We start from the raw sequence: 24,814 nt of genomic DNA, 5'->3' as shown, positions 1-24,814 counted from the left end.
CTGATGATTAATACAAATGAATAATAAAAATTATTTTCATTAAATGATCAAATAGCCATAATTTTTTTAAAAAACCCTATTACCAAACTTATGCTAGTTTCAGAAACTTAAGATAAATTCATATGTGGTGTTTTATTTCTAAATTATCTTCAGCATATCAGCCAGTAAGCTAACAAGAAAATTTCTGGTTATTTCAAGATGGAATTACCATATTCCTGACAAGAGAAGAATTGCATCTACTAGTTATCTGGTTTTAGTATCAATAATTTGTCTCATGCCAGCCAATAGAGAACGTGCTAGCATTGTTAAATATTCTTAAAGTTTTTTATTTGAAAGTTTCAAGCGTACACACCAGTAGACTTAATAATAAAATCAACTTTACATACAACCGGCACCCAACCTCAGGGATCATAAACTCATGGCCAGTCATCGAACCCCAGGGATCATCACCTCGTGGCCAGTCTGGCCTCATCAACACTTTGTCCATCTTTTCCACCTCATATGATTTTGGAATAATAGCAGATACTTTACCCTTTTGGTTGGATTTTGACCAGCAGAGTATTAGTTTTAAAGACTACAAGAAATTCTCAGTATTATGTTCTCTCCCTTGGCTTTCACATCTCAGAAAGAGAAATGCATAGACTTAAAATAAAAAGATATGTCAAAATCTTTTATCCTCCCTCAGAGCTTTCATCTCCTACTTCCCACCTTTTCCTGGAAACCTAATTTCTAGACCAAAAAATAATACATGTAAGTAAGACATGTAGTTTGCCATACCTTTATCCAAATGATCTGGTGCTAGACCATAATACAAAGTAAGGAGTTACATAAATATTTGGAATCCTGAATGTCCACCTGGGGAAATTGTTTCACTTTGTTTTAGAGGCAGATACTAAGCCCTTCTCAACCCACCATAGAGTTTGTGTTTGGCAAGTGATATGGGAGCAGTTTGGGAGCTTCTGATACTGTTCTCTGCTCCACCAGAAGGGAGAGGGAAAAGACAGAGGAAGGGGCACATTTCCTACTGTATGATTTCTCTTTGTTTTTATCAACTTAGCAGTTGCTTGCTCCAGTTCTTGATTTGTTATATCAGAGTTCTTACAGAACAAGGTAGAGGTTCCCAGTGGCTTTTCTAAGTGTTACTGAGGGAAAGGTCAGGATCTTAGATCTGCTGAGGCTGCATCTTCCCATAATTCTCACTTTCCCATAATTCTACTGGGAGCTGAATACATTGATGTGTGCAGGTTTCATCATGTGTGCAAGATCCTGAAACTTGAGCTCTCTTTTTTTTCTGTTGTTTCAGTTTCTACAAGACATCTTAGATACACTCTTTGTGATTTTGGATGATAATACAGAGAAATATGGACTGCTGGTTTTTCAGTCTCTGGTAAGACCCACCCTTCCCAACTTTTCATTGTTTCTTAATTATTCCATTACAAATTTTTAAAAATAAATCTCAAGGTAACCGTTCATTAGAGTAGATCTGCACAAAGGTGTAGATATTTCTAAGGGAAAAAGAACATCACCTAAGGAAGACAAACCTACTAATCCCCCGGGAAGACCCCTACAGGCTGAGACTTGAATACTTCATTGTAGTCAGTGAAGTGAAGTCCTGACTACTCAGCCCCATCAGTATTTTATTTCCTCGTCTCAACTTGCAAAGTAGACTCTAATCACAAGAAAAAGGAGAAATTCACTTGTGCTGATCAAAGCATCACATTCTATCCCTTTCTGCATCTATTTGAAACAGATTCCTCTTAATAAAAACAGGCAGTGATTTGAGTATATAATGCATTTTTCTTGATATATTCAGTTCTACGGGAGGTTCGTATATATGAGGGTATGTAGACTCCCAGTCTACATGGTAGATGAAGGGAAGAGGCTAGATTTGTAATGGAGAAGCCTTATTCCTTGATTCTCTTGACTGGCCAGCCTCCTTTCTGAAGAGTACAACCTTTGATAGGCTGATTTGGATCACAGGAAAATCTTTTTACCCCTCTTTTCCTTGTTGTTGAGACTTGTATGTTTGTGCCATATACAGAGGTCTTTTTATGCCTTCCCTACTCTGTGTTTATCACCCAGAATTATTATGAACAGAGTCTGAGAGTAGCACAGGCACAGACTTAGGCGTTCCTGATCTGGATTAGAGTGTTTGAGTCATAGAAGGAGAACAGATGAGACCAAAATACAGACACATACTGGAAATTTGTGTGTTTACTGCCTGTGTGAACAAGAGGTAAGGAAGGCAGAACTTTGTTCCTGCAAAAGCGAAGTCAGAGGCTTCCAGTAACCTCCTGACTTACCTTCTACCTCTTGTAGGTATTCATCATCAACCTGCTCCGAGACATCAAGTATTTCCACTTCCGGCCAGTGATGGACACATACATCCAGAAGCACTTTGCTGGGGCACTGGCATACAAGTAAGTTGGATTTGGCATCATCTCTAGGCCCTGTGTTTAAACAGAAATACGGGTTTAAAATAAGTTGATTGCAATCAGTTAAGGAGCGCTTGTGGAGCAGTAGGCTAAGCATTGGATTGCTAATCACAAGATGAGTAGCTTGATCCAAGAAGCCACTGCACAGTAAGAAGATGAGCTGTTCTGTCCTATAGAGACGTATGGCTTCAGAACCCTGTGAAACCCAGTTCTGCTCTGATCTCTAGGATCACTACCAGTCAACTTGATAACAGCAGGTTGACATCCAGTTAGGGGACATTTTCTCAGCCATACTTTGCTACGTAGTTGCCATACTTTTTCTTGCTGAGAAATAGTAGTAGCAGAGCTGCTAAAAATATTTTTTTTTATTTTTTGAGAGGGATACATATGAATAGCTAAATATAGTGCCAAAAATATATATATGACAAAATGAAAGGCTAGTCCATGAAATATACAATATAAATATAGATTTTCTCTACTATCCAAAAGCACAGTGTTCATTTGAAACTTTCCCTAAAACAAAACAGCATAAAGCATAGAGACAAGTAACAATAATTTTTATCTTAGAAACATTAAGGATTCTCATACCTGCAAAATCTTACCAGCTAGTACATATAACCTAGTTTAAATTTGTAGTAGATTGATGCACAGAGAGCAGTTCCTGAGTATTGTCCCTGGGGATGGAGCGTGGCAATGCCAGCTCTTGACGTTCAAGATGCAAGATAGCAGTGAATTTAAGTTTCACTGGCACCATTTTTGTAAAAATTAAATCCTCTTTGGGTAAAAGGGAAAAAAAGCCACCCTCTGCATTTATTTTTCTATTAGTGAAAACCGATACTATTGTAGGTCTTTTGTAAAATGAAGTGATAGAAAGCAAACTTTAAAAAACCAGAGACCTGTAGTAAGAAACTTCTACAATTGTGCTGCCATCCGAAAGACAGGTTCAGATGCACCAGCTGCTCCGTAGGAGAAGGATGGACAGTCTCCTCCCAAGTAATTTACTGCCTCTGAAAACCCTCTTGAGGGTCAGCTATGGGTTGGTCCCAACTCAATGGCAAACAACAACGTAGTAAGAAAATATGGGACGCATTCACAGGTCATCTAAGACCTTTCAAGCAATAATAAATTGTCATTTAAAACAAAATCTGAAAGTGGTGAGGCAGTGGAACTCATACTTTTATGTCATTTCGGAGAGTGGGCACTGTGCTATGTGTTTTACAGTGTTATTAAAATTCATTATAACTTTGAAATAGGACTATTATCTCTCCATACTTTAAGAGGGGAAAAAAGAGAGAGAGATTAAATCACTTGCCCAAGGACACACAAAATAAGGAACTAATAGATCACAGATATAAATCTGCTATGTGGTCAGCTCCCAGCCTCCTGACCACTGTGTTCTAGTTCCATGTAAATATGCAATTTCCAATCCAGTCACATAATTTTGTGCTGAGAAACTAGGATAGATGGGAAGACTGGGAATTAGGAACTACATATTTTTATTCAGAGCCTAGTATTTACTACTCATTGTTATAGAGTATGTAGAAATAGCAATTTAAAACAAAACAAAAAATGTACAACAAATCTAAGTCTTTGCACACACTTTATTATAAGCCAAAAGGACATTGGGGAGAATGGCTGTCATTGCTAATCGGAATGTGGCAGCTCTTTATTGACAGGCAGTTTGATCTGGTCTCAGATGACATGAAGGTAGCATGGCTGTAATAGAACCATCACTTTGTTCTACCTCACCAGCAGGCTGTTCTTTCTTATATGGCTAATGCAAAAATACGGACGATTTAGGCTCCATTACTTTTGAATTAAAAGTTTTTTGGGACTGTGTTTTTCCCCAGGGAGCTCATTCGCTGTTTGAAGTGGTACATGGACTGCTCAGCAGAACTGATTCGACAGGATCACATTCAGGAAGCCATGCGGGTAACATACTAAGTTCCCCATACGTAAGGGGATCACTCTGGCAGTTTTGTGTAATATCAGCATCCGATGTGTAGGACAGGGATAGAGGTCTTTTTAAGAATAGTCACCTGAATCCATGCAATTGCCCTTTCCTCACCTTGATTTTGCCCCAGATCTTTATTCCTGAACATTTTATCCTGAAGCAGGATGATGGATACGTAGCTCCAGGTCATCCTCCCCTAGTTGATTTTCACTGATAGTCCTCCCTTCTGTGAGCTAAACTTTTATCCTTGTAAGCTGTCAGGGGCAACAATAAGTAGATGGAAGAACTTCCAGTCAACAACAAATAAGATCTTCAAGTAAGTCATTAACTGATTATTCTAGTCAGCTGACAACCAGTAAACAGTGTAAACAATAAGTAGATTTAAGAACTTCCAGTATTTTCCCTTCTTCAGTAGTTTGTTTAACAAAGGTTCAGGGATGCACTGTAAGTTGATATGTTGAGGAGAGAAAGTGGTTCCTAGTAAGGTGGCCCTTAAATTGTTGAGTAGCTAAAGTTGACAGAGGAATCTGTTCTTACTGCAAGTTAACTCCACCATCTGGTAACTTTCATTTTCTGCTGCTTTTCTTCTCTAGACACTACCTATGTAAGAGAATAGGTTTCACATCAGCACAATCAAGTGTTCTGAGATTCCCAAAAAGTATTACCTATAATTTTTTATGAGTCACACACTTCTGCATAGTAAATAAAACGTAAGTCAGCATCTTTCTGATATTCTTTGCTTTCAGCCAATACTCATCTGATATCTGCAGTGATATCCCTTGTACCATAGTCTCTTCTAAATCCAATTTTAATTTCTGGCAGTGCTCTGCTGATGTACTGTTTCAGACGCTTTTTCATAATCTTCAGCAAAATATTACTTTTATATAATATTAATAATGTTTGATGATTTGCACATTCTGTTGAGTCACAAATATTGATTCTTCCATTCTCTTGGCTGACTAGCTATCTTTCAAATTTCTTGGCTTAGGCTAGTGAGATCGGTCTCTGACAGCAGACTTTCCTAATGCAGTATGTCTTCATTTCCTTAATTAAGTGCTGATTATGGAGCCAAGCAAACGAAAGCTATTTACAGTCTCAATCTATTTCAGCATTCACGATGCTGCCAGTCGGCCAAGTGGTGAAAATCTTTGTTTTTTTGAGAGCTACAATCCATAATGAAGGCTGCCGTCCTTGACCTTCTGCAGCAAGTGCTTCAGGTCCTTCTCAGTTTCAGTAAGCAGGGTTGTGTCATCTGCATAACTCTGATTGTTGATGAATCTTTCTGCAGTCCTGATGCCACACTTCTCATACAGCCCAGCCTCCCAGATAATCTGTTCAACACATAGATTGAAAAGGTATGAACCTAGGACACATCCTTGGCATATATCCTTCTCAATTTTGAACTATGCAGTGTTCCGTTGTTCTGTTGTGATGACTCTCTCCTGGTCCAAGTATAAGTTTTGCATAAGCACAATCAAGTGTTCTGGGATTCCCATTCTTCTCAGAGTCAGCCACAGTTTGTTGTGATCTATACAGTAAAGGGCCTTTCCATGAAACACAGATAGACATTCCTCTGGTACTCCCTGCTTTCTGCCAAGATCCCGCTATAACATTAGCTACAATAACCCTAATACCATGATCTCTCCTAAAACCCAGCCTGCACTTTTGCAATTCTCTGTTGATGTGATGTTCCAGTAATTTTTGAATAATCTTCAGCAGAATATTGCTTGCATGTGATAGTAATGATACTGTTCTATAAATTCCACACTCTGTCAGATCACCTTTCTTTGAAATGGAAACAAATATAGATCTCTTCCAGTTAGTAGGCCATGTGGTTGTCCTCCAGATTTCTTGGCACAACTTGGTGAGCACATACAGGGCAACATCTGTTTGTTTAAATATATCAGTTGGTATACCATCAATTCCTGGGGCCTTGTTTTTTGCGAGTTCTTTCAGAGCAGCTTAAACTTCTTCCTTCATCACCACAGGCTCTTGCTCATACATTGTTTCATGAAATTCTTCTGTGTCTGCCAATTCTTTTTGGTACAATGACTCTGTATACTCTTTCCATCTTTTAATACTTCCTGGAGCAATGATGTCAATCTGGAGACTTAAGGTGGGCCTGATACAGGCCATGGTCTTTGCAATTATTTGCTATGCATCAGATAGCTGGACAATGACGAGGGATGATAGAAGGAGAATCGGTGCCTTTGAGGTGTGGTGTTAGAGTATTGAATATACCGTGGACTGCTAAGAGAACAAACAGGTTCTACCTAGAGAGGGTAAAACCAGGTTGCTCCTTGGAGGCAAGGATTCTGCAGCTTCGTCTGACATGCTTTGGACATGTTGCAAGGAGGGACCAGTCCTTGGAGAGGAACGTCATGGTTGGGAGGGTAGCAGGACAGCACAGAAGAGGAAGACCCTTGATGAGATGGATTGATTCCGTGACTGGGTTTATGGGGATTGGTGTGTCAGAGACAATAAGATTGGCACAGGATAGAGCAGGGTTTAGGGCTGTTGTACATAGGGTCATTGTGAGTCGCAGGAAATTCAACAGCACATAACAACAACAGGCTAGTTAGTACATTCAGGGCTTCATGTGTTTGCTGAAAAATATCAGTTAGTGTTCTATCAGTTCTTTATTTTTTTGCCAGTGTCTTCACTGTAACTTAGACTTCTTCCTTCATGGGTTCTTGATCAGATGCTCCTTCCTTAAGTGGTTCCATGTTGACCAATTCTTTTTGATATAGTGACTCTGTGTATTCTTTCCATCTTGTTTTGATGCTTCCTGCATCATTCAAGGTTTCCCCATAGAATCTTTCAGTATAGCAACTCTTTTTACCTTCAGAGATGCTGATTTTTCTTGGAAAATCTTTTGTTTTGATTTTCTTAGAAAATTCCAGGTTTTTGAACATTTTTTTTATAATACTTATCTTCTCAAGCTACCATTTGAAATCTTCTGTTCCTCTCTCTCTTACTCACCGTCCCCTAAACTGGTAAAGACATTATTGATAGCCAGGCTGACTAAGCTAGGCTTCTCCGATGCCAACAGAACCACGGCTCTAGACTGGATAACACACCCTTGACCAGAGGAGGAGTTACCTGTGACCTGGTTCATATCTTGGCACCTCAGTCACAGTTCATATGAACAGAAACTTTGACCTGATTGGGTACCGTAACCCCAGTGTTCTGCAGAACTGGAAGATTCGTTGTCCCAGGCCTGGCAGCATGTATTCTCTTTCTCACAGCGTGCATGTTTTTTTGTGATATTTTTATGCTAGTTTGTTTTATACTTTGCTCTATAAGTAAGGCACTTGTCTGTCAGTTTGCTGTATTGTGGTGACGTATGTGTTGCTATGCCACCAGTATTTCAAATACCAGCAGAGTCACACATGGTGGACATGTTTCAGTGGATCTTTCAAACTGAGACAGACTAAGAAGCAGGACTGTCCATACACTTCAGAAGTAATAGGACTTTTAAAACAGTAAATAACAGAGGTGGGGGAGTGGGGAGAAAAGTGCAACAATGAATGAATGGAATTCCAAGATCTCTGTAGATGTTCATTGACATTAATAATAATAATAAAATAAACAACAGAGGAACATTGTTGGATGTAGTGGTAGTAGATGAGCCCTCAGGTGCTGAAAATTAGGAGAAACAATTGCAAACATCAGTTAATAATTGGAACGTGAAAGTAACAAAGTATAAACCTGGAAAAATGTGAAGTGGAATGTGCAAAGATCTACATTGTCGGTATTAAATTGAGATCGACTGAGGAGTGGCCATTTTGAATCAGACAGCCATATAGTCTTTTATGCTGAGAATGACAGATTGAAGAGGATCATGTTGCATTCATTGTCAAAAAGAGTATTTCATGACTTGTTGTGACGTACAATGCTGTGGGTGATCAGATACTATCCATACAGATAATATCCATCCAGGAAGACTCATTAGACTTGTTAATACATCTTTTATTCAAATATATGTTGTTGTTGTTGTTGTTGTTGTTGTTATGTGCCGTCGAATTTCCTGCGACTCACAACAACCCTATGTACAACAACAGCCCTAAACCCTGCTCTGTCCTGTGCCAATCTCACTGTCTCTGACACACCCACCCCTATTATCCCAGTCACTGAATCAATCCATCTCTTAGAGGAAGCTGTCTCTCCACCCTCCCAAGCATGTTGTCCCTCTCCAAGGATTTATCCCTCCTTGCAACATGTCCAGAGTATATCAGACAAAGCTTCAGAATCCTTGCCTCCAAGGAGCAGCCTGGTTTTACCCTCTCTGGGACGAACCTTTTTGTTCTCTTAGCAGTCCATGGTATATTCAGCAGTCTTCTCTAACACCACACCTCAAAACCATCTATTCTCCTTCTGTCATCTCTAGTCAGTAAACAGGTTATAAAATAGACTGACTGTGGAGGAAAATATTTTAACAGATAAACTACTTCTTTGAGGCTGAAATCAGTGAAATGGGGAGTAGCTGTTCAGACAGAGAAAATTGTGTATTTAGAATCTCAGTGAGCCCAGATATTGAACATATTAGACATATATTTTAGAATGACTCTATTAAATATGCTCAGAGAGCTAAAAGTAATCAGGATAATGGTATATGATTAAAGTGAGAATATCATTAAAAAGGCACAAACGATAGAGTATACAAAGCAGAAGTTGTGAAACTGAAAATTACAGTCATAGAAATAAAAATTTTACTTGAGATGTTAAACAGATATGTGTAGGTAGAAGAAAAATAATCAAAATAAAAAACCAGAAGTTTTTAAAAATTTAAAATGCCTAGTCAGAGAAGCAAGTTTTGTGGACTCTGCTATGACAGCTATCCTTGGTGTTTCCCGAAACTATGCTGCTGAGGCCAGAGAATCAGGAACTTGTTCCTTCAGGGCACATGAATTTCTGTCCTTTGAAACTACCAATTTGTTGTTGTTGTTGTTGTTATGTGCCATCCAGTCGTTTGCGACTCATAGCGACCCTATGTACAACAGCCCTAAACCCTGCTCTATCCTGTGCCAATCGCATTGCCTCTGACACACCCATCCCGATTACCCCAGTCACTGAATCAGTCCATCTCATAGAGGGTCTTCCCCTCTTGCGCCATCCCTCCAGCCTCCCAATTTAAGATATCCAAGTAACTCTTAACCCCTCTGCTTTTAGAAAGAATTCCATTTGGATTATTCTTTGTTATGTTAATGACATGTCATTCTATTATTGTCTTAAACCCTATCACTTTTTGTTGTTGTTGTCATATTGGTTTGCATACAAAATTTGTATTTGTGAAATACTGCACAGTGTGAATGAATCTGGAACAAGTTAGGCTGAGTGACAAAAACCAGTCACAAAAAGACAACTATGGTATAAAACACTCTTATAATAAGATAAGGGAAGGTTACACACTGATAGAAACTATCTTCGAAGGATAACAGGGAAGGGAGGGAGATGGGAGTAAAAGTTAATGGGTAAGTTGGGTAAAGGGAACGGCAGTAAACAAAAAGAGGTCCTTTGTTGTTATGTGCCTCAAGTAAGCAACTCAGTGACCTTATGGACAACAGTAGTTCTGAACCTTGTCCTAACCTGTTACATCCTAGTGATACTGCCCAACTTATGTAGAATACGTCCTCTTCTCCAGTGTTCATGGAACATTATTGAGGATAGATTAGATGTTTAGCCCCAAAACAAGTATTGACAAATTTATTATTGAAATAGTTTCTTTTCTCCTAAAATAATGAATGAAGCCAGAAACCAATAAGAGATGGAAAACTTGAAAATGTATAAATATATGGATATTAAATAACATTTTTAACAGAGAATCAGAGAATAAGTTACAGGAGCAATTGTAAAGTACTTAGAGGCAATGAAAACACAACATACCAAAATTTACAGAATACTGCAATTGAGTGCACAGAGGAAATTTATATGAATGCCTACATTAAAAATGCAGGAAAATATCAATCAGTAACCAAACAGTGCATCTTTAGAAATCAGAAAAATAAGAGCAAACTAAATCCTAAACTACCAACCAGAAAGAAATAATGAAGACTGGAGTGGCTTTCATTGACATAATAATTACAGACTATTATGCCAGTTCTGGGTTCTTTGAAAAGATCAACAAAATAAACAAACCTGTAATAGAGTGATTGAAAGAAGTGACATAAATTACTAAAATCCAAAATTAATGTACTGACCTTACAGAAATGAAAAGTATTATAAAAGACTGTTATGAGCAGTTGAATGCAAGAAAATTAGATAACTTAGATGAATTGAGAAAACTCCTACAAACATACAAAGTACCAAAATAGACTCATGAGGTGAAAAAATATCTCAAACAATTATAACAAATAAGGACGTTGAATCAGTAATAAATATCTTCCAACAAAGAAAAGTCCAGGACAGATGGCTTTACTAGGGAATTTTGCCAAACAATTGAAAATTAACAGCAGTCCTTCTCAGAATCTTCCCAGAAATAAAAAAAAAAAGGAGGGAGTCATTTCTTAAGTCATTTTATGAAGCCAGCTTTACTCTGGTATAAAAGCAAGATACAGACATCATGAGAAAAGCACAGACAATACCTCATAAATGTTGATGCAGAAATCCTTAAAAAAAATACTAGCAAACCAAATACAACATCCTGTTGGATGAATTACATACTATGACCAGATTCCTAACCCAGGAGCAAGTGGAGTTCCATAAAAGATAAAAATGGGCACAGGATATGAACAGACACTTCACCAAGGAAGACATTCAGGTGGCCAACAAGCACATGAAGAAATGTTCAAAATCCCTAGCTCTGAAAGAGATGCAAATCAAGACAACTATGAGATATCATCTCACCCCAGTAAGACTAGCAAAATTTAACAGAACAGCAAGCAACAAATGCTGGCAAGGTTGTGGAGAGACTGGAACCCTTATTCACTGTTGGTGGGAGTGTAAAATGGTGCAACTACTGTGGAAAGCGATGTGGCGCTTTCTCAAAAAGTTGCAAATAGAGATACCATTTGACCCAGCACTTCCACTACTGGGAATATACCCTAAAGAGACCATAAATGGCACCCAAGTAGATATATGCACACCCATGTTTATTGCGGCTTTGTTTTCAATAACAAGGAGTTGGAAACAATCCAAATGCCCATCAACAAACGAATGGGTAGAGAAGCTGTGGTATATTCGCACAATGGAATATTATGCTGCATTGAAAAACAAGAACTCATGAAATATTATTCAAAATGGGTGACCCTGGAGGACATTATGCTGAGTGAGGTATCTCTGTCACAAAGGGACAAATGCTATATGGTGCCACTGTTGTAGAATGAGGCTGACATCGGGAATGGGGGTAAGACTGAGAAAAACTGGATGAAATATGTTTACGGCATTGAAGTCTTTGGGGGAGAGAATATTTTCTATTTTAGGGCATTATGTTTATCGTAAGGGTATGGAATGAGGGTTGCAGAGTGGATTCTATTTGGGGGTTGGGGGATGTGTGTGGGGGATTGCGTACCAATGAGGGAGTTTTTCTTTTGCGTTTGAAGGAGAGGAGCAAACGGGGGGGGGGGGGGGGGGGGGGCAGGAAGAAGGGTGCAACAATGAATGAATGGAATTCTAAAATCTCTGTAGATGTTCATTGAAATGAAAAATAAATTTAAAAAAAGATAATCAGTATAATAGACTGCATTAGTAAAATAAGGCATAAATACCACATAAGCATCTTAACCGATAAAGAAAAATCATTTCCCTGGTGTTCTAATACATGGTGGGAAGTGCATGCTGCGATGAATGCAATCCTGGAATTGTACTCTCAGAATCAAGATGCCTTAGAGAATATTACTGAAAACCAGATAACCACAAAGAAATACCAAAAAAGAAAGAAAGATGGAAACATCACCAACAAAATTCAAACTCTAAGTAGAGCAGTGATGTCAGTCTAGAGACTAAAGTGTGCCTGATCCAGGCCATGGTCTTCACATTTACTTGCTGTGCATCAGAGAGCTGAACAGTAACTAAGGATGATAAAAAAAGGATTGATGCCTTTGAGTTGTAATGCTGAAAAAAAATGTTGCATATACCATGGACTGCCAGGAGGACACACAGATCTGTCCTTGAGAGGGTGAAACCAGGCTGCTCCCTGGAAGCAAGGATTTTAAAACTGCATCTCACATACTTTGGGCACGTGTCCAGAAAGGACCAGTCCTTGGAGAACACCATGCTTGGAAGGGTAGAGGGGCAGCATAAGAGAGGAAGACACAGGATGATATGGATTAACTCAGTGACTGGAGAAATGGGATTAGGTCTGTTGGAGAAAATGAGATTGGCTCAGGATAGGGCGTGGTTTAGAGCTAATGTACATAGGGTTGCTGTGAGTTGCAGGTGACTTGATGGCACATAACAACAAGAAGAAGCATGTGTTTATATTTATTATGCTCTATAGAGGTAACTCGTGGTTGCTGTGATGCTGAACACTGTGACACTGATGCATCAGATGTGATAATGGTTACCCATGGTGGGCTGTGTATGGTGGAGCACGCCAATTAAAACAAGCTTGGAAGCAGTAGTCGCCACCACTTCTGAAATAGCTTGCCTCCAGAAATTCTATGAACTTGGAGAAATGATGAAAGTTATATAAGTCTTCAGGTCTTTCATTCATAGAGTTGCTATGAAATGTCTATGACTTGATGGCACTTAACGATGATAACAACAACAACATGTAATAATACATGGCAGCATTTTCATTAGGTATGTGAAGCCCTCCAAGATTCAAAAGGGACTTAAAGACATACACACAGATCTCTACCAGTCATTAACAAAATAAATAACCCTGTAGCTAGATTGAAAGGAAAAAAGAAGACATGAGTAACTATTGTGACATAACTTAAGAGAAGACTTTAAAAACACAACACAGCAAAGATTCCCAAATACTGATTATCAAACAGTTTGCCTTTGCAGAATGAAACAAATGAAGAAAGTGTGTCAAGTATCCAGTGCCAGAGATTAAATTCATATAACCACACACTTTGCCATCATTGACACACTTGAATCTTGCATGAAAAGACAGACAAAAGTATATGATCTTTCAAATAGATTTTTTATTTTACATAGAATGGACATACCCAATGAAGAATGGATGAAGGCATAAAAAAATTATGCACATTTATAACAATGCCATAAACACAGACTTTTATTAAGTGTAACAATTTCACTTTTATATAAACACTAAATTATAAATTCAGGGAAGACAAATTTACCTTCTGAACACATATGATTCCATAATAGAAGACAAAATATGACATGCTTTGCCCAATTTTGAAATTGCTTTGTGCCTGCTCCTAACTTTAATGAACACAAACAGCACAACAAAATGCTTCTTTATATCCCTTAAGAGACTCAGAATCCTTCAGCATATGATAGTGATACAAGAAAGATCCATTATGTGTGGAAGCAGATATTTTCCACAGTGTAATTGTGGTGAAATTATTGAAGGATGTGTGAGGGGAAAAAAATAGAAAGAAATGCTTTTTAATTATAACACACTAGAGATGAAAGGCATATCTCAAAATGAAATGTAGACATTTGTTTTAAAAAGAAAGAAAAGACAAAGCATTTGACTAATTCCAGTGTCATTTCATGAGAAAAACACTCAAAAAAGTAGAAGTGGAATGGGACTTCATCAGCATGGCAGAAGGTGTTTACCCAAAACCCAGAGTTATACTTAATGGTGAAAAAAATAAAAGCTTTCCCTCTAAGATCAGGAACAAAACAAGAACGTAAACTGTCCCCAATCCTACTCAACTTTCTACTGGAAGAGTTAGCGAGAGTCTACATAGAAAGACACAAATAATATCCAAGTCCACAATTAAGACATAAACAATTTTGTTCACAGATGGCATAATCCTGTGTACAGAAAAGACCAAAGAATTCCTGAGAAAGAAGACTCACAGTTGTCAAGTCAGAACCAACACATAGCCGGCCCTCATCTGAACTGTCAAGGACACCGCCTTTGGATTGGCAGTGCAGCTCTATAGTCTGCACCGTCAGAGCTCCTTAGAAAGAAAGCTAGAGCTAATAACTGAACTGAACAATATTTCAGATAAGAATAACACACTAAAATAATTTCTTTCTATATTCCAGTAATTAAAATCCAAAAAAGAAATGAAGAAACCAATTCTGTTTATCATAAGACCTGAAATAATGAAATGTCAAGGAATAAGTTCAACAAGAAGGTAAATGACTTTCAGACTCTAACCAAAAAATTACATTGCCATCACATTTATACCAACCTCTGGGAACCTTATAATACTGCCACATATTATTTAAAACTACAAATGCAGTATCTTCCCGCTCTGGAGTGCCTCGTAGTTTCTAACCGCCAACTTTTCCATTAACAGCTGAGCACTTAAACACTGTACCACCACGGAATTAAAGATGTTTAGCTGCCAAACCAAAGGAATGAGGTTCAAAGTCACCAGCTGCTCTATGGGAGAAAGATGCATAATCTTCTCTCATGCAGTTTACTGCCTCTGAAAACCCTCTGAAGGGTGAGCCACAAGTCAATTACAAATCAGTGGTACAGAACAGATAAATAAAAAGATACCTATAGTTATGGATTTTAATGTTTAACATTGTTGAGATCTACTTAAATAGACATAGGAATTCTATGTAATCCTTGTCAAAATCTCAACAACCTTTTTAGCAGAAATAGAAAGGCTAATCCTTAGACTCATATGGAATTGCTCTGAAAGCCAAATGGGGAGGGAATAAAAAGGGAAAAAAATTAGTAAAATCATCCTTCATCATTTCAGATCGTACTATAAAGCTACAACAGTCAAAACTTTGGGCCTGGCATAGGACAAATAAGTAAACCAATGCAATAGAATTTAATGTCCAGAAACAAACCTGTATATCTGTGGTCAGTTGAATAACAAGTATGTAAAGTTCAATAAATGGAAAAGGTACAGGCATATCAAGAAATGCAGGAAACATTGAATAGGCACATAGAAGAAAATTAGGTGAGCCCTTCATCTTATACCATATAAAGTTAACTCAAAAGAAGTCAAAACTTAAATATAAGAACTAAAACTATTATCTTTTTTTTTAAATCAGAGTAAATCTTCATGAACTTGGATTTGGCAAGGGATTCTTAGAAATGGGGGTGGGGGGAAACAAACCCATAAGCACCAAAAGGAAAAACCAGATACATTGAACTTCACCACAATTAACACCTTTTTTATATCAAAGGGTACTATGAAGAGCATGAGATCATATTGTACTATTAACATGCTATTGAGTCAACTATGACTCATAATGACACTGTGAACAACGGCTCTATAACCCTGCTCTGTCCTGAGCCAACCTCACCATCTCTGACACACCTGACCCCATTGCTAGTCACTGTGTCAGTCCGTCTCATCCAGGGACTTTCTCTCCTGCACTGACCCTCAGCCCTTCCAAACATGATGTCCTTCTTCAGGGACTGGTCCCTCCTTAGCAACATGTCCAAAGTATGTGAGATGGAGCTTCAAAATCTTTACCTCCATGGAGCAACCTGGTTTCACTCTCTCCAAGACAGACCTGTTTATTCTCTTCTCCAGCATCACAACTCAGAAGACACTTCTGGTACCAGCAGTCAGAAAATCAAAAGATGAGTTGCACTGGGGAAATCTGCTGTCGAGGACCTTTCCAAAGTGCTAAACAACAACAGTGTTAGTCTAGAGACTATGGTGTACCTGATCCATGCCAGGGTCTTCTCAGTTGCTTGCTATGCATCTGAGGTGGACAGTGAGTGACTAAGTAATCTTCATCCTTTTGATTTTCTCACTGTTGGTACCAGGAGTGTTGTGGATTCAAACCAGATGAAATCATTAGCAAACCTCAACCTTTTCTCCATCTTTCATGATACTGCAAATTGACCCAGTGGTGATGATCTTTGTTTTCTTGATGTTAAGATGCAGTCCATACTGAAGCTTGATCTTCTGCAGCAGATGCTTCCGTTTCAATGAACAAGGTTGTGTCATCTGCATAATGAAGGTTGTTGAGTCTTCCTCCAATCCTGATGTCACATTCTTCTTCATAAAGTCTAGCCTTCTGAATGATCTTTTAGGCATATAGATTGAAAAGATACAGAGAAAGAATACATCTCTGACATACCGCTTTCTTGATTTTTAACTGGGCAGTGTTCTCTTGCCCCATATGACAAAATAGAACTACCTTTATAGGGTTTCTTTGGCTATAATCTTTATGGGCTCAACTCACCAGATCTTTTTTTCTTGCAGAACAACTGATATATTTAAACTATCAACCATTTCATTATTTGTTGAGCAATTGAGCACTTAACCATTTCACTTGTTATTGCTTTCATAAACTGACCAGTCAACAGCAAGCCATAGAAACCATATGAACCACAGATCTGAGTCTTACCCTATCTTGTACTATCCTCACAATCTCTGATACACTTGAACACATTGTTGGAATCATTGTATCAGGTTTTTCTGTTGAGGATCATCTTTACTAATCCTCCACCTTTTCCAGCATAATGTTCTCTTTCCAAGAACTGATCTCTCCTGACAGCATGTCCGGAGTATGTGAGACAAAGCTTCACCATCCTTGCCTCCAAAGAGCACCCTAGTTTTGCTCCCTCCAAAACAGACTTTTTATTATTTTGGCAGTCCGTGGGATATTCTGTATTATTTGCTACCACCACAATTCAAAGGGATCCGTTCTTCTTCAGTAACCCTTACTGAATTTCCAACTTTCAAATACATAGGAAGTGATTGAAAAGGTCAAGTGCACTTTAGTCTTTTCACTGACATCCTTACATCATCAGGAGTCCCTATATTATCTGATAAGGATCTAATATCAAGAATATAGAAAGTGTTCTTAGAACTCAACCACAAAAAGATTCACAGCAATCACGAGTTACCTTCAGTTAATTTCTTCAATAAAGAAATGAATAAGGGTTATTATAAACCTGGATACATTTATGCTCAGGTTTTATAACAATTTTGTCTTTTGTCCTTTTAATAAAGTTTAAAGTCTGTAAGTACCTATCAGAAAAAAAAAAAGATGAAAAAGACAAGTTTAATGGACAAAGGACTTTTTTAATAGGCATTACTCCTTTTTAATAGGCATTACTCCAAAGAAGTAGGCAACAAGTCAGCATGCCTCCAGAAACTCTATGAACATTAGTAAATGTTGTTAGGTGTAAAGGGGCTTCAGGCCTTATGTTCATAGAGTCACCGTGAGTCGTGGTTGACTCAAAGGCAATCAGCAACACCAACAATCTATCATTAAGAAGTATGAGTAACAGTCACAATGAGATACCAGTTCACACCTAGAAATGTGATAATAATTCTTAAATGGGAAATTAACAAATGTTGAAGAATGTAGAAAAAACCTGAAACTTACATTGCTTGTAGAAATGTAAAATATTGCAGCTACTGTGGAGAACAATTTGACAATTCCTCAATAGCTTAAAAAAAGTTAGAATTACTACATTGAACAGTAATTCCACTCTTGGGAATATATCCAAAATGATTGAAAACAAATATTCAGACAGACACTTGTACAGGAATGCTCATAATAATATTGTTCACAATAGCCATTCACAAGAATATTCATTCATAAGTTGTAGTAACAACTTCTAATGGTAAAAACAAAATGTTTATATATATATATATATACATACATATACATATACATACATACACACACAAAGTAGAGTGTTCTTCAGTTATAAAGAGAAACAGTGTTCTCATACATACAAGACATGGATAGACTTGGAAAACATGGTGATAAGTGAAAGAAAGCAAAGGACAACTAGTGTGTGTTTCTACTTAAGTGAAATGCCTAAGAGAGAAAGTGAAAAAGATGTTACCAAGGGTTAAGACTAGGAAGAAAATGAGAAATTAACTGTTTACTAAGATCATAGTTGGGGAATTCCTGCCTAATGAGTACAGAATTTGTTTGGGATTAAAAAACCTTTGGAAATAGAGATGTTATTTGCACTTTGTGAATTTACAAAACACTGTTGAATTAGACACTTAAAAACTGATGCCTTTGAGTTGTGGTACTGGTAAAGAATATTGAACATACCGTGAACCTGCCAAGAACACTAACAGGTCTCTCCTGGAAAGAATGAAACCAAGCTGTTCCTTGGATTTTTTTTTTCTTTTAATTGTTTGTGTTTGGATTTATGGTTTTGTTTGTTTGTTTTTAAGCTTTACACTGGTTACCTATAGAGTTCATATACATTGCCCCTCACACAAGATCACCTCCCCAACCTGTTGCAGACTGAGCATAAAGTTAAAAAAATGAGACAGAACACAAAAAAATGAGATAAAACAAGAGTATAAAAAACAGGGGACCAGCAGCTCGAATCACCTGAAGCAATACAAGCCACGCCTCTCTGTATATTTATTGAGAATCAGGGGAAGTAAATCATAAAGAGAATTCTCTTGTAAATGAAGCCGAGTTTTTCTCTCTTGTCAACCTGATGCTTAGCTCAGGAAGGAAGTATTTCACACTTAATTAACTCTCCCTCTGTAGGGGGATCCTAACTGCCTCTTGTGTGCAGGAAGCAGCTCATTTCCTGTGATCTGTCACAAGAGAAATTCCAACTTAAAATTTTGTGATTCCTTCAATTACTGATTAAGCATATGGTTTATCATATAATATTTGGTATGAAATTTGACTTCCCACACCAACACACCCCCCTCCACCCATCAAACCGTGCAGGCCCATGATTACCCGACTCCTGCACATCCTCTTCCCTGTACTGCCCCACCTTAAATCCTCATACACATTTTACTGTTGTTGTTGTTGTTGCTGTTATGTGCCATCCAGTCACCTGCGACTCATAGCGACCCTATGTACAACAGCCCTAAACTCTGCCCTATCCTCCCTCTCCCCAACTCCTCATCCACTCCACTTAGCTATGCACCTTTTATTCTGGACTGTTGTCATGCAAATAATGCCTAATCATATATTCCCTTTAAACAGTTCTTTCCTTCATCTATCCCGATGCATTTGTTCATTATTTATCCTCTCCTTTCTTAATTTTCCCCAACCCCTGTATCCTGTTTTATAACAGTAGTTTTATGCAGTATTTATTCTTTTGTGACTGAGATATTTCACTCAGCATAATGTTCTCCAAGCTAACCTATGTTGTATAATATTTTATGAGTTCCTTGTTTTTCAGTGATGTATTCCATTGTGTATGCCATAGTTTTTCTATCCATTCATTTGTTGATGGGCACTTGGGTTGCTTCCATCTCTTTGCTATTGTGAATAACACTGCAATAAACATGAGTGGTGGTGGTGGTGGTATTGTTTGATGCCGTCCAGTCTTAGACGACTCATAGCGACCCTATGAACGAAAAGCCTGAGCACTGTTTGTACATAGAGTTTCCGGAGGCAAACCATTTCGGAAGTGGATGCCACTCCTGCTTCCAGGCTTGGTTTAGTTGGGAAGCTCCAGCCAACACTGTCCACCATGGGTACCCATTACCACGATTGGCACATCACTGTCACAGTCTTCAGCATCACAGCAACCACGAGTTACCTCTGTACTGCAACTCACAGACCAGTGCTATACCACCTAGAAGAATGTTTGACAGGAAAACAATTTGAACCTGGCCAAGGGCCGCAGATGAAAATCACCCACCTTCGGCTTGGTAGCATAACTTTCTTTCCACTAGGCCAACGTAGCTCTCTCTTTGTCATTGTCGTTGTTATTGTTGTTTGGTACCGTCGAGTTGTAGACGACTCATAGCAACCCTATGAACAAACAGTCTGAGCACTGTTCATACATAGAGTTTCCGGAGGCAAGCCATTTCGGAAGTGGATGCCGCTCCTGCCTCCAGGCTTGATTTAGTCGGGAAGCTCCAGCCAACACTGTCCACCATGGGTGGCCATTACCACGATTGGCACATCACTTGTCACAGTCTTCAGCATCACAGCAACCACGAGTTCCCTCTGCACAGCAACACACAGACCAGTGCTGTACTGGTTTGTTTTCCTTTCAAAACATGAGTGTAGGGATGCATATTTCAGTGGTAAAATTCTGGATGTGATTACCAGAAAAATCCGAATAGGAATGATAATTACCCCAGGTTCTGTACAGACCAGGCATTGAAAGACTGCTTGCACATCGTCACTGGCATTTAGAAATGAGGCTACATATTGTCATTTCTTCTCCAGAGTCTTCGGGTGCACGCCAGATAACTGAGGTTTGTGTGGGCAGTTGTGAGGTGGTGTTGAGACAGTTCTGACTCAGAGCGGCCCTTTGAATACAGCAGAGCATTTGATCCAACAAAACGAAACACTGCTTTGTCCTGCACCATCCTTAACATCATCATTGTGTTTGAGCCCATTGTTACACGAGCTACAAAGTGTTAAGCTTCTCTTGCCAAACATTCTGACAGATGGATAGACTATAAGAAGTAGCTTGAGAATTGGGATTTTTTTTCTATGTTTCAACTAAATGAGCTCCATTTGTTTCATCCTTGGATAAGTTTTTCTCCCACAAGTTTCTCTGCCTTTTTCCTGTCTAAGAAATCTGTAGCATGTCTTTGATTGGAAAACATAGTCCTGGGTCTTGAATCTGTTCTCTAAGGAGAATTTATCTGGGTCGAACAGCAGGGACTCTTTAGAATCAAGTTCTTCTCTCTCAAACAATTTTATGGATGAGTCCATTTCTGTATTATCAGTGAACTTATTATGGTAGGTGTCCTCGTTTGTAAAAGAGCAGAGAGTAGGCTTATAAGGCCTACCAGCAGCTGTGCAACCTGGTCTATGTTTTCTCTGAACTTCTGTGATCCCTAGTGAGAAGGCGAGTATTAGGTTAGAGACCAGCTGAAGCTCAGAGTTTTAAGAGAGTTCCTAAAGCACTCTTCCTGCTAAGAATAAATTCAGGGGAGGTTCTTACCTTTGCAGTACTTCTTTCCATAAACAGGACGGTGATGGGGGTGGGAGACGAAGATGCTGCTGTTTTCCTTTAGCCCTGATTGTTTTTTAATTAAACTGTCTCTATAACAGTTCATGGATTCTTAATGCAAGAACTTTAAAAAAACTGTTTTGAAATAATTTTATTCTCTCAGTAAGAAGATAGCTGTCACTCATTAACCATTTGGATATTTATCCAAAAAGTGAAATAAAAATGGAGTACATGGTATAGCCATTCTGGAAGGCAGTTTGGCATTTCCTCAAAAGACTGAACATAGAAGTTCTATGACCCATGGATTGAGAAATTGTGGTACATTTCACATGATGGATGCTGCTATGCAGCACGCAGGAGCAATGATTTTTAAAAATATATAACATGAGAGAGGTGGGAAAGCATTATGCTGAGTGAACTCGCTCATTTTCATAAGGACAAATACTGTATAAGACTATTATTATATGGGGGTGAGAGGTCAGATGAGGACAAGAAAAAGAAAACTTTTTTAAAAAAAAGATAATTATTGTAAAATCAGAAGGATTATTAGTAAGATGTATACAAAAGTCTAAAGGGAAAAAGGGAGGGAGGTGAAGGGGCTAAGAGTGGGGAGGAGGAGAAATCTTGAGGTCACAGTTATGTGGGCAGAGTTGAAGGAATTGAAGATCCGGTGGGGAAAAAGATGGGGTAATGATGGACATGAATCAGTTGGGATTAATTTTATAAAAACAGTGTCTGAGAATGATACCTTGAAGCACCATGTGAGTAGTAGAATGTGTGAAACACAATATATATATATATATATATACAAAAAAAAGAAGAAAAATGGAATGTGTGTTTTTATAGTTGGAGTTGTACACTGTAGAAGTTGCTGTTTGCTGTTACTGTGCCTTTTGTCCCCATCATATACGTTCCTGGCCACGCTCAGTGCATCTCTGTTACAATTTTCCCCCATCCTCTAGGCCTTGGAGTACCTGTTCAAGTTCATTGTGCAGTCGCGGATCCTGTACTCACGAGCCACATGTGGGATGGAGGAGGAGCAGTTCCGGTCCAGCATCCAAGAACTTTTCCAGTCCATTCGATTTGTGCTCAGTCTGGACAGCAGAAACTCCGAAACACTCCTTTTTACTCAGGTCTGTGAGCCTCTGGAGAGCTTCCCTGTTCAGTTCTTTAAGCACGTGCACAGCAAATGTCTTCTTTTTGCCCAGGCTTCCAGAGCCAGTGAAGCCAGCTAGCATCCTGTGTCTTGGGTAAGGGGTGATTTGCAAGAAAAATGCCTGGTAGAAAAAAACACTGCTTTCACTTTGAAGCTGGCTGGCTCTGCCTTGTCTGCTCAGTGGTTTTCTGATGGGCAAAGAGCATAACTTTGTTGTTCTGCACCTTTTTTAGACCAAATGTATCTAGCTAACATACTATTTTGTTTTTATAAGGATCTTATTCATAGAGGATTTTCAGAATATGTGGGGACTTTTCAGTGCTTTACTGTGTCACTTAATGAAATTTTAGTCCATTATAGAAGTTTAAAATGCAATCAATTGAACAACAGCAGCAATAACTAGAAAGCTATGGTTGGGATTAAATTCTATTAGAAATATCCATGTTGCTCAGAAATTTACTTCTTTATATTAAAATTACCTGGCTAGCTAATATGTTACTGTTTCCACACAGCCTTACCCTAGAAAAAAAATAAAAATTATTGTTCATTATGTTGTTGTTGTTGTTGTTGATCGCCTTCAAGTCAAGCATAACTCATAGATACCCTATGGACAAAAGACCTGAAGCCCCTCTGCAACTGTCGACATCAAAGTTCATAGAGTTTCTGGAGGCATGTTGTTTAGGATGTGGATGCCACTCCTGCTTCCAAATTGTTTATTATACTCTACCTCAAATACAGTTATTTCCTTTCATAAAGTGAATGATAGCATTCTATGATGGACTAGACTTCACTGTTTTGTTGAGGCCTATCATTAACCCAGTAGCTCAGCTAAGACCAGACACCCTCTTTCATGTCCATTTATTCTAGTGCTGCCAGTTCTTTCCTCAGTGTAAATATGTTTAAACTCTCTACCTTGTTTAAGATTAGAATAGTCTACATTTTGTTTTCTGCTTATATCTGTGTTACTCCTTGATACCATTTGCCCACAAAGACCTCAGCCTGGTGCTCTAAAGCAAAACTGAGGGCAAAACTGTGTTTAAAAAGTAGTTGTTGTTGTTGTTGTTACTGTTGTTGTGTACTGTGAGTTGGAACTGACCCTAGCTGACCCTCCAAGTGGTTTTTCAGAGGCAGTAAATCACAAGGGAGGCGATTGCCCATCTTTCTCCGTGGAGCAGCTGATAGATTTCAGATCTCATAGCTTTGCAGTTGACAGCACAATTCCTTACCACTAAACCACCAGAGCTTACTATAAAAGAGTAGGGATACCTCAGAGTTTCAGGAGGCCTCTGTGAGGAAAGCTCCTTCATGGTCTTTCCCCTCAAGCACTGTCAACTACCTGTCTTCCCTTACCAGTGCCTTTCTACACCTATTTGTTCATACCATGAGGGGCCAGTGACACCTGCTCTTTCTCTCAGATATGGGAGGCTCAGAGGTCTCTAAGAGCCAGACAAATAGGCTTTCACAATGCCCTGTACTCAGTGACACATTCCTGCCCATATCAAGATAAATACCTTAGTCCTGGTTTCAGCGTAGACCTGAGTCAGGATCACACCTTCTTATTTGTTGCCAAGCTTGTTTCCTGAGTTAGAACTCGGAGCAAAAATATTATTTAGTTAGTCTTTATTGTGTCTTTGAGCCTGACCACTCCGGCATGTCTTAACATGTACAGGTTTTCTCCTGTCCTGATGCATAAGCACATGAAATTTCACCATTTAAGAGAGCAAACAAGCTAATGTTTATTATTAGGAAGTGCCTACTTTATCCTTGTATCTGACTGCTTTCTGGCTGCCATCAAATTCGCTCCAACTCATAGTGACCCTTCATTGGGTTTTTGAGGCTGTTGAATCTTAGTGAGAGGAGACTGCTCATCTTTTCCTGTGGAGCCACTGATAGAGTCAAATTACCAGAGACGTGACCTTTTGGTTAGCAGCACTAAACACTGCAGAATAACCACCAGATGTTCCTGCCATACTGATGTGTTGTGCTGGTCCTAATCACTACAAAAGAATCTCATGATATCCCAGGGAGTTCTATTTCTGCAGATAGAATTCCTGTAAATTTGGCTGTCACCCTGCCAGGCCTATTTCTCCACGGCCTACATTGTCACTTAGAAAAGTGAGCTCTTACTTTCATGTTGTTCAGGGTGATACTCCATTTCCCTGGAGACTTTTAACGTTTAGGTTAATGGTGTAAGAGACTGAAAAGTAGAAAAAAGCCTCCTTTGGAGAGTTTTCATTCAGACAAGAAAAGGATAAAACTCAACCTTTATTATGAAGGAAACATTATGAACTTAATTTTTGTCTGTAACAATATTGGGGTAGAAATAATAATAT

At 38.7% G+C, this 24,814-nt stretch overlaps 1 protein-coding gene across 1 annotated transcript in view; it reads left to right on the top strand.

Annotated features, from left to right (window-relative positions):
• The window catches only part of DOCK3 (dedicator of cytokinesis 3), a 310,047-nt gene that overhangs the window by 221,498 nt on the left and 63,735 nt on the right, over nt 1-24,814 (top strand). Inside the window, exons 18-21 of the mRNA XM_006892272.1 lie at nt 1,304-1,387; nt 2,320-2,420; nt 4,286-4,367; nt 22,288-22,458. Of these exons, the coding sequence (XP_006892334.1) occupies nt 1,304-1,387; nt 2,320-2,420; nt 4,286-4,367; nt 22,288-22,458 (438 nt within the window). The remainder of the gene's footprint in view (nt 1-1,303; nt 1,388-2,319; nt 2,421-4,285; nt 4,368-22,287; nt 22,459-24,814) is intronic.

Source organism: Elephantulus edwardii, unplaced genomic scaffold, assembly GCF_000299155.1.
Source record: "Elephantulus edwardii isolate Elephantulus edwardi_28Jun2011 unplaced genomic scaffold, EleEdw1.0 scaffold00113, whole genome shotgun sequence".
Lineage (NCBI taxonomy): Eukaryota > Metazoa > Chordata > Mammalia > Macroscelidea > Macroscelididae > Elephantulus > Elephantulus edwardii.
Note: the sequence above shows the minus strand (reverse complement) of the source record. Positions and strands in the feature narration are given on the sequence as shown.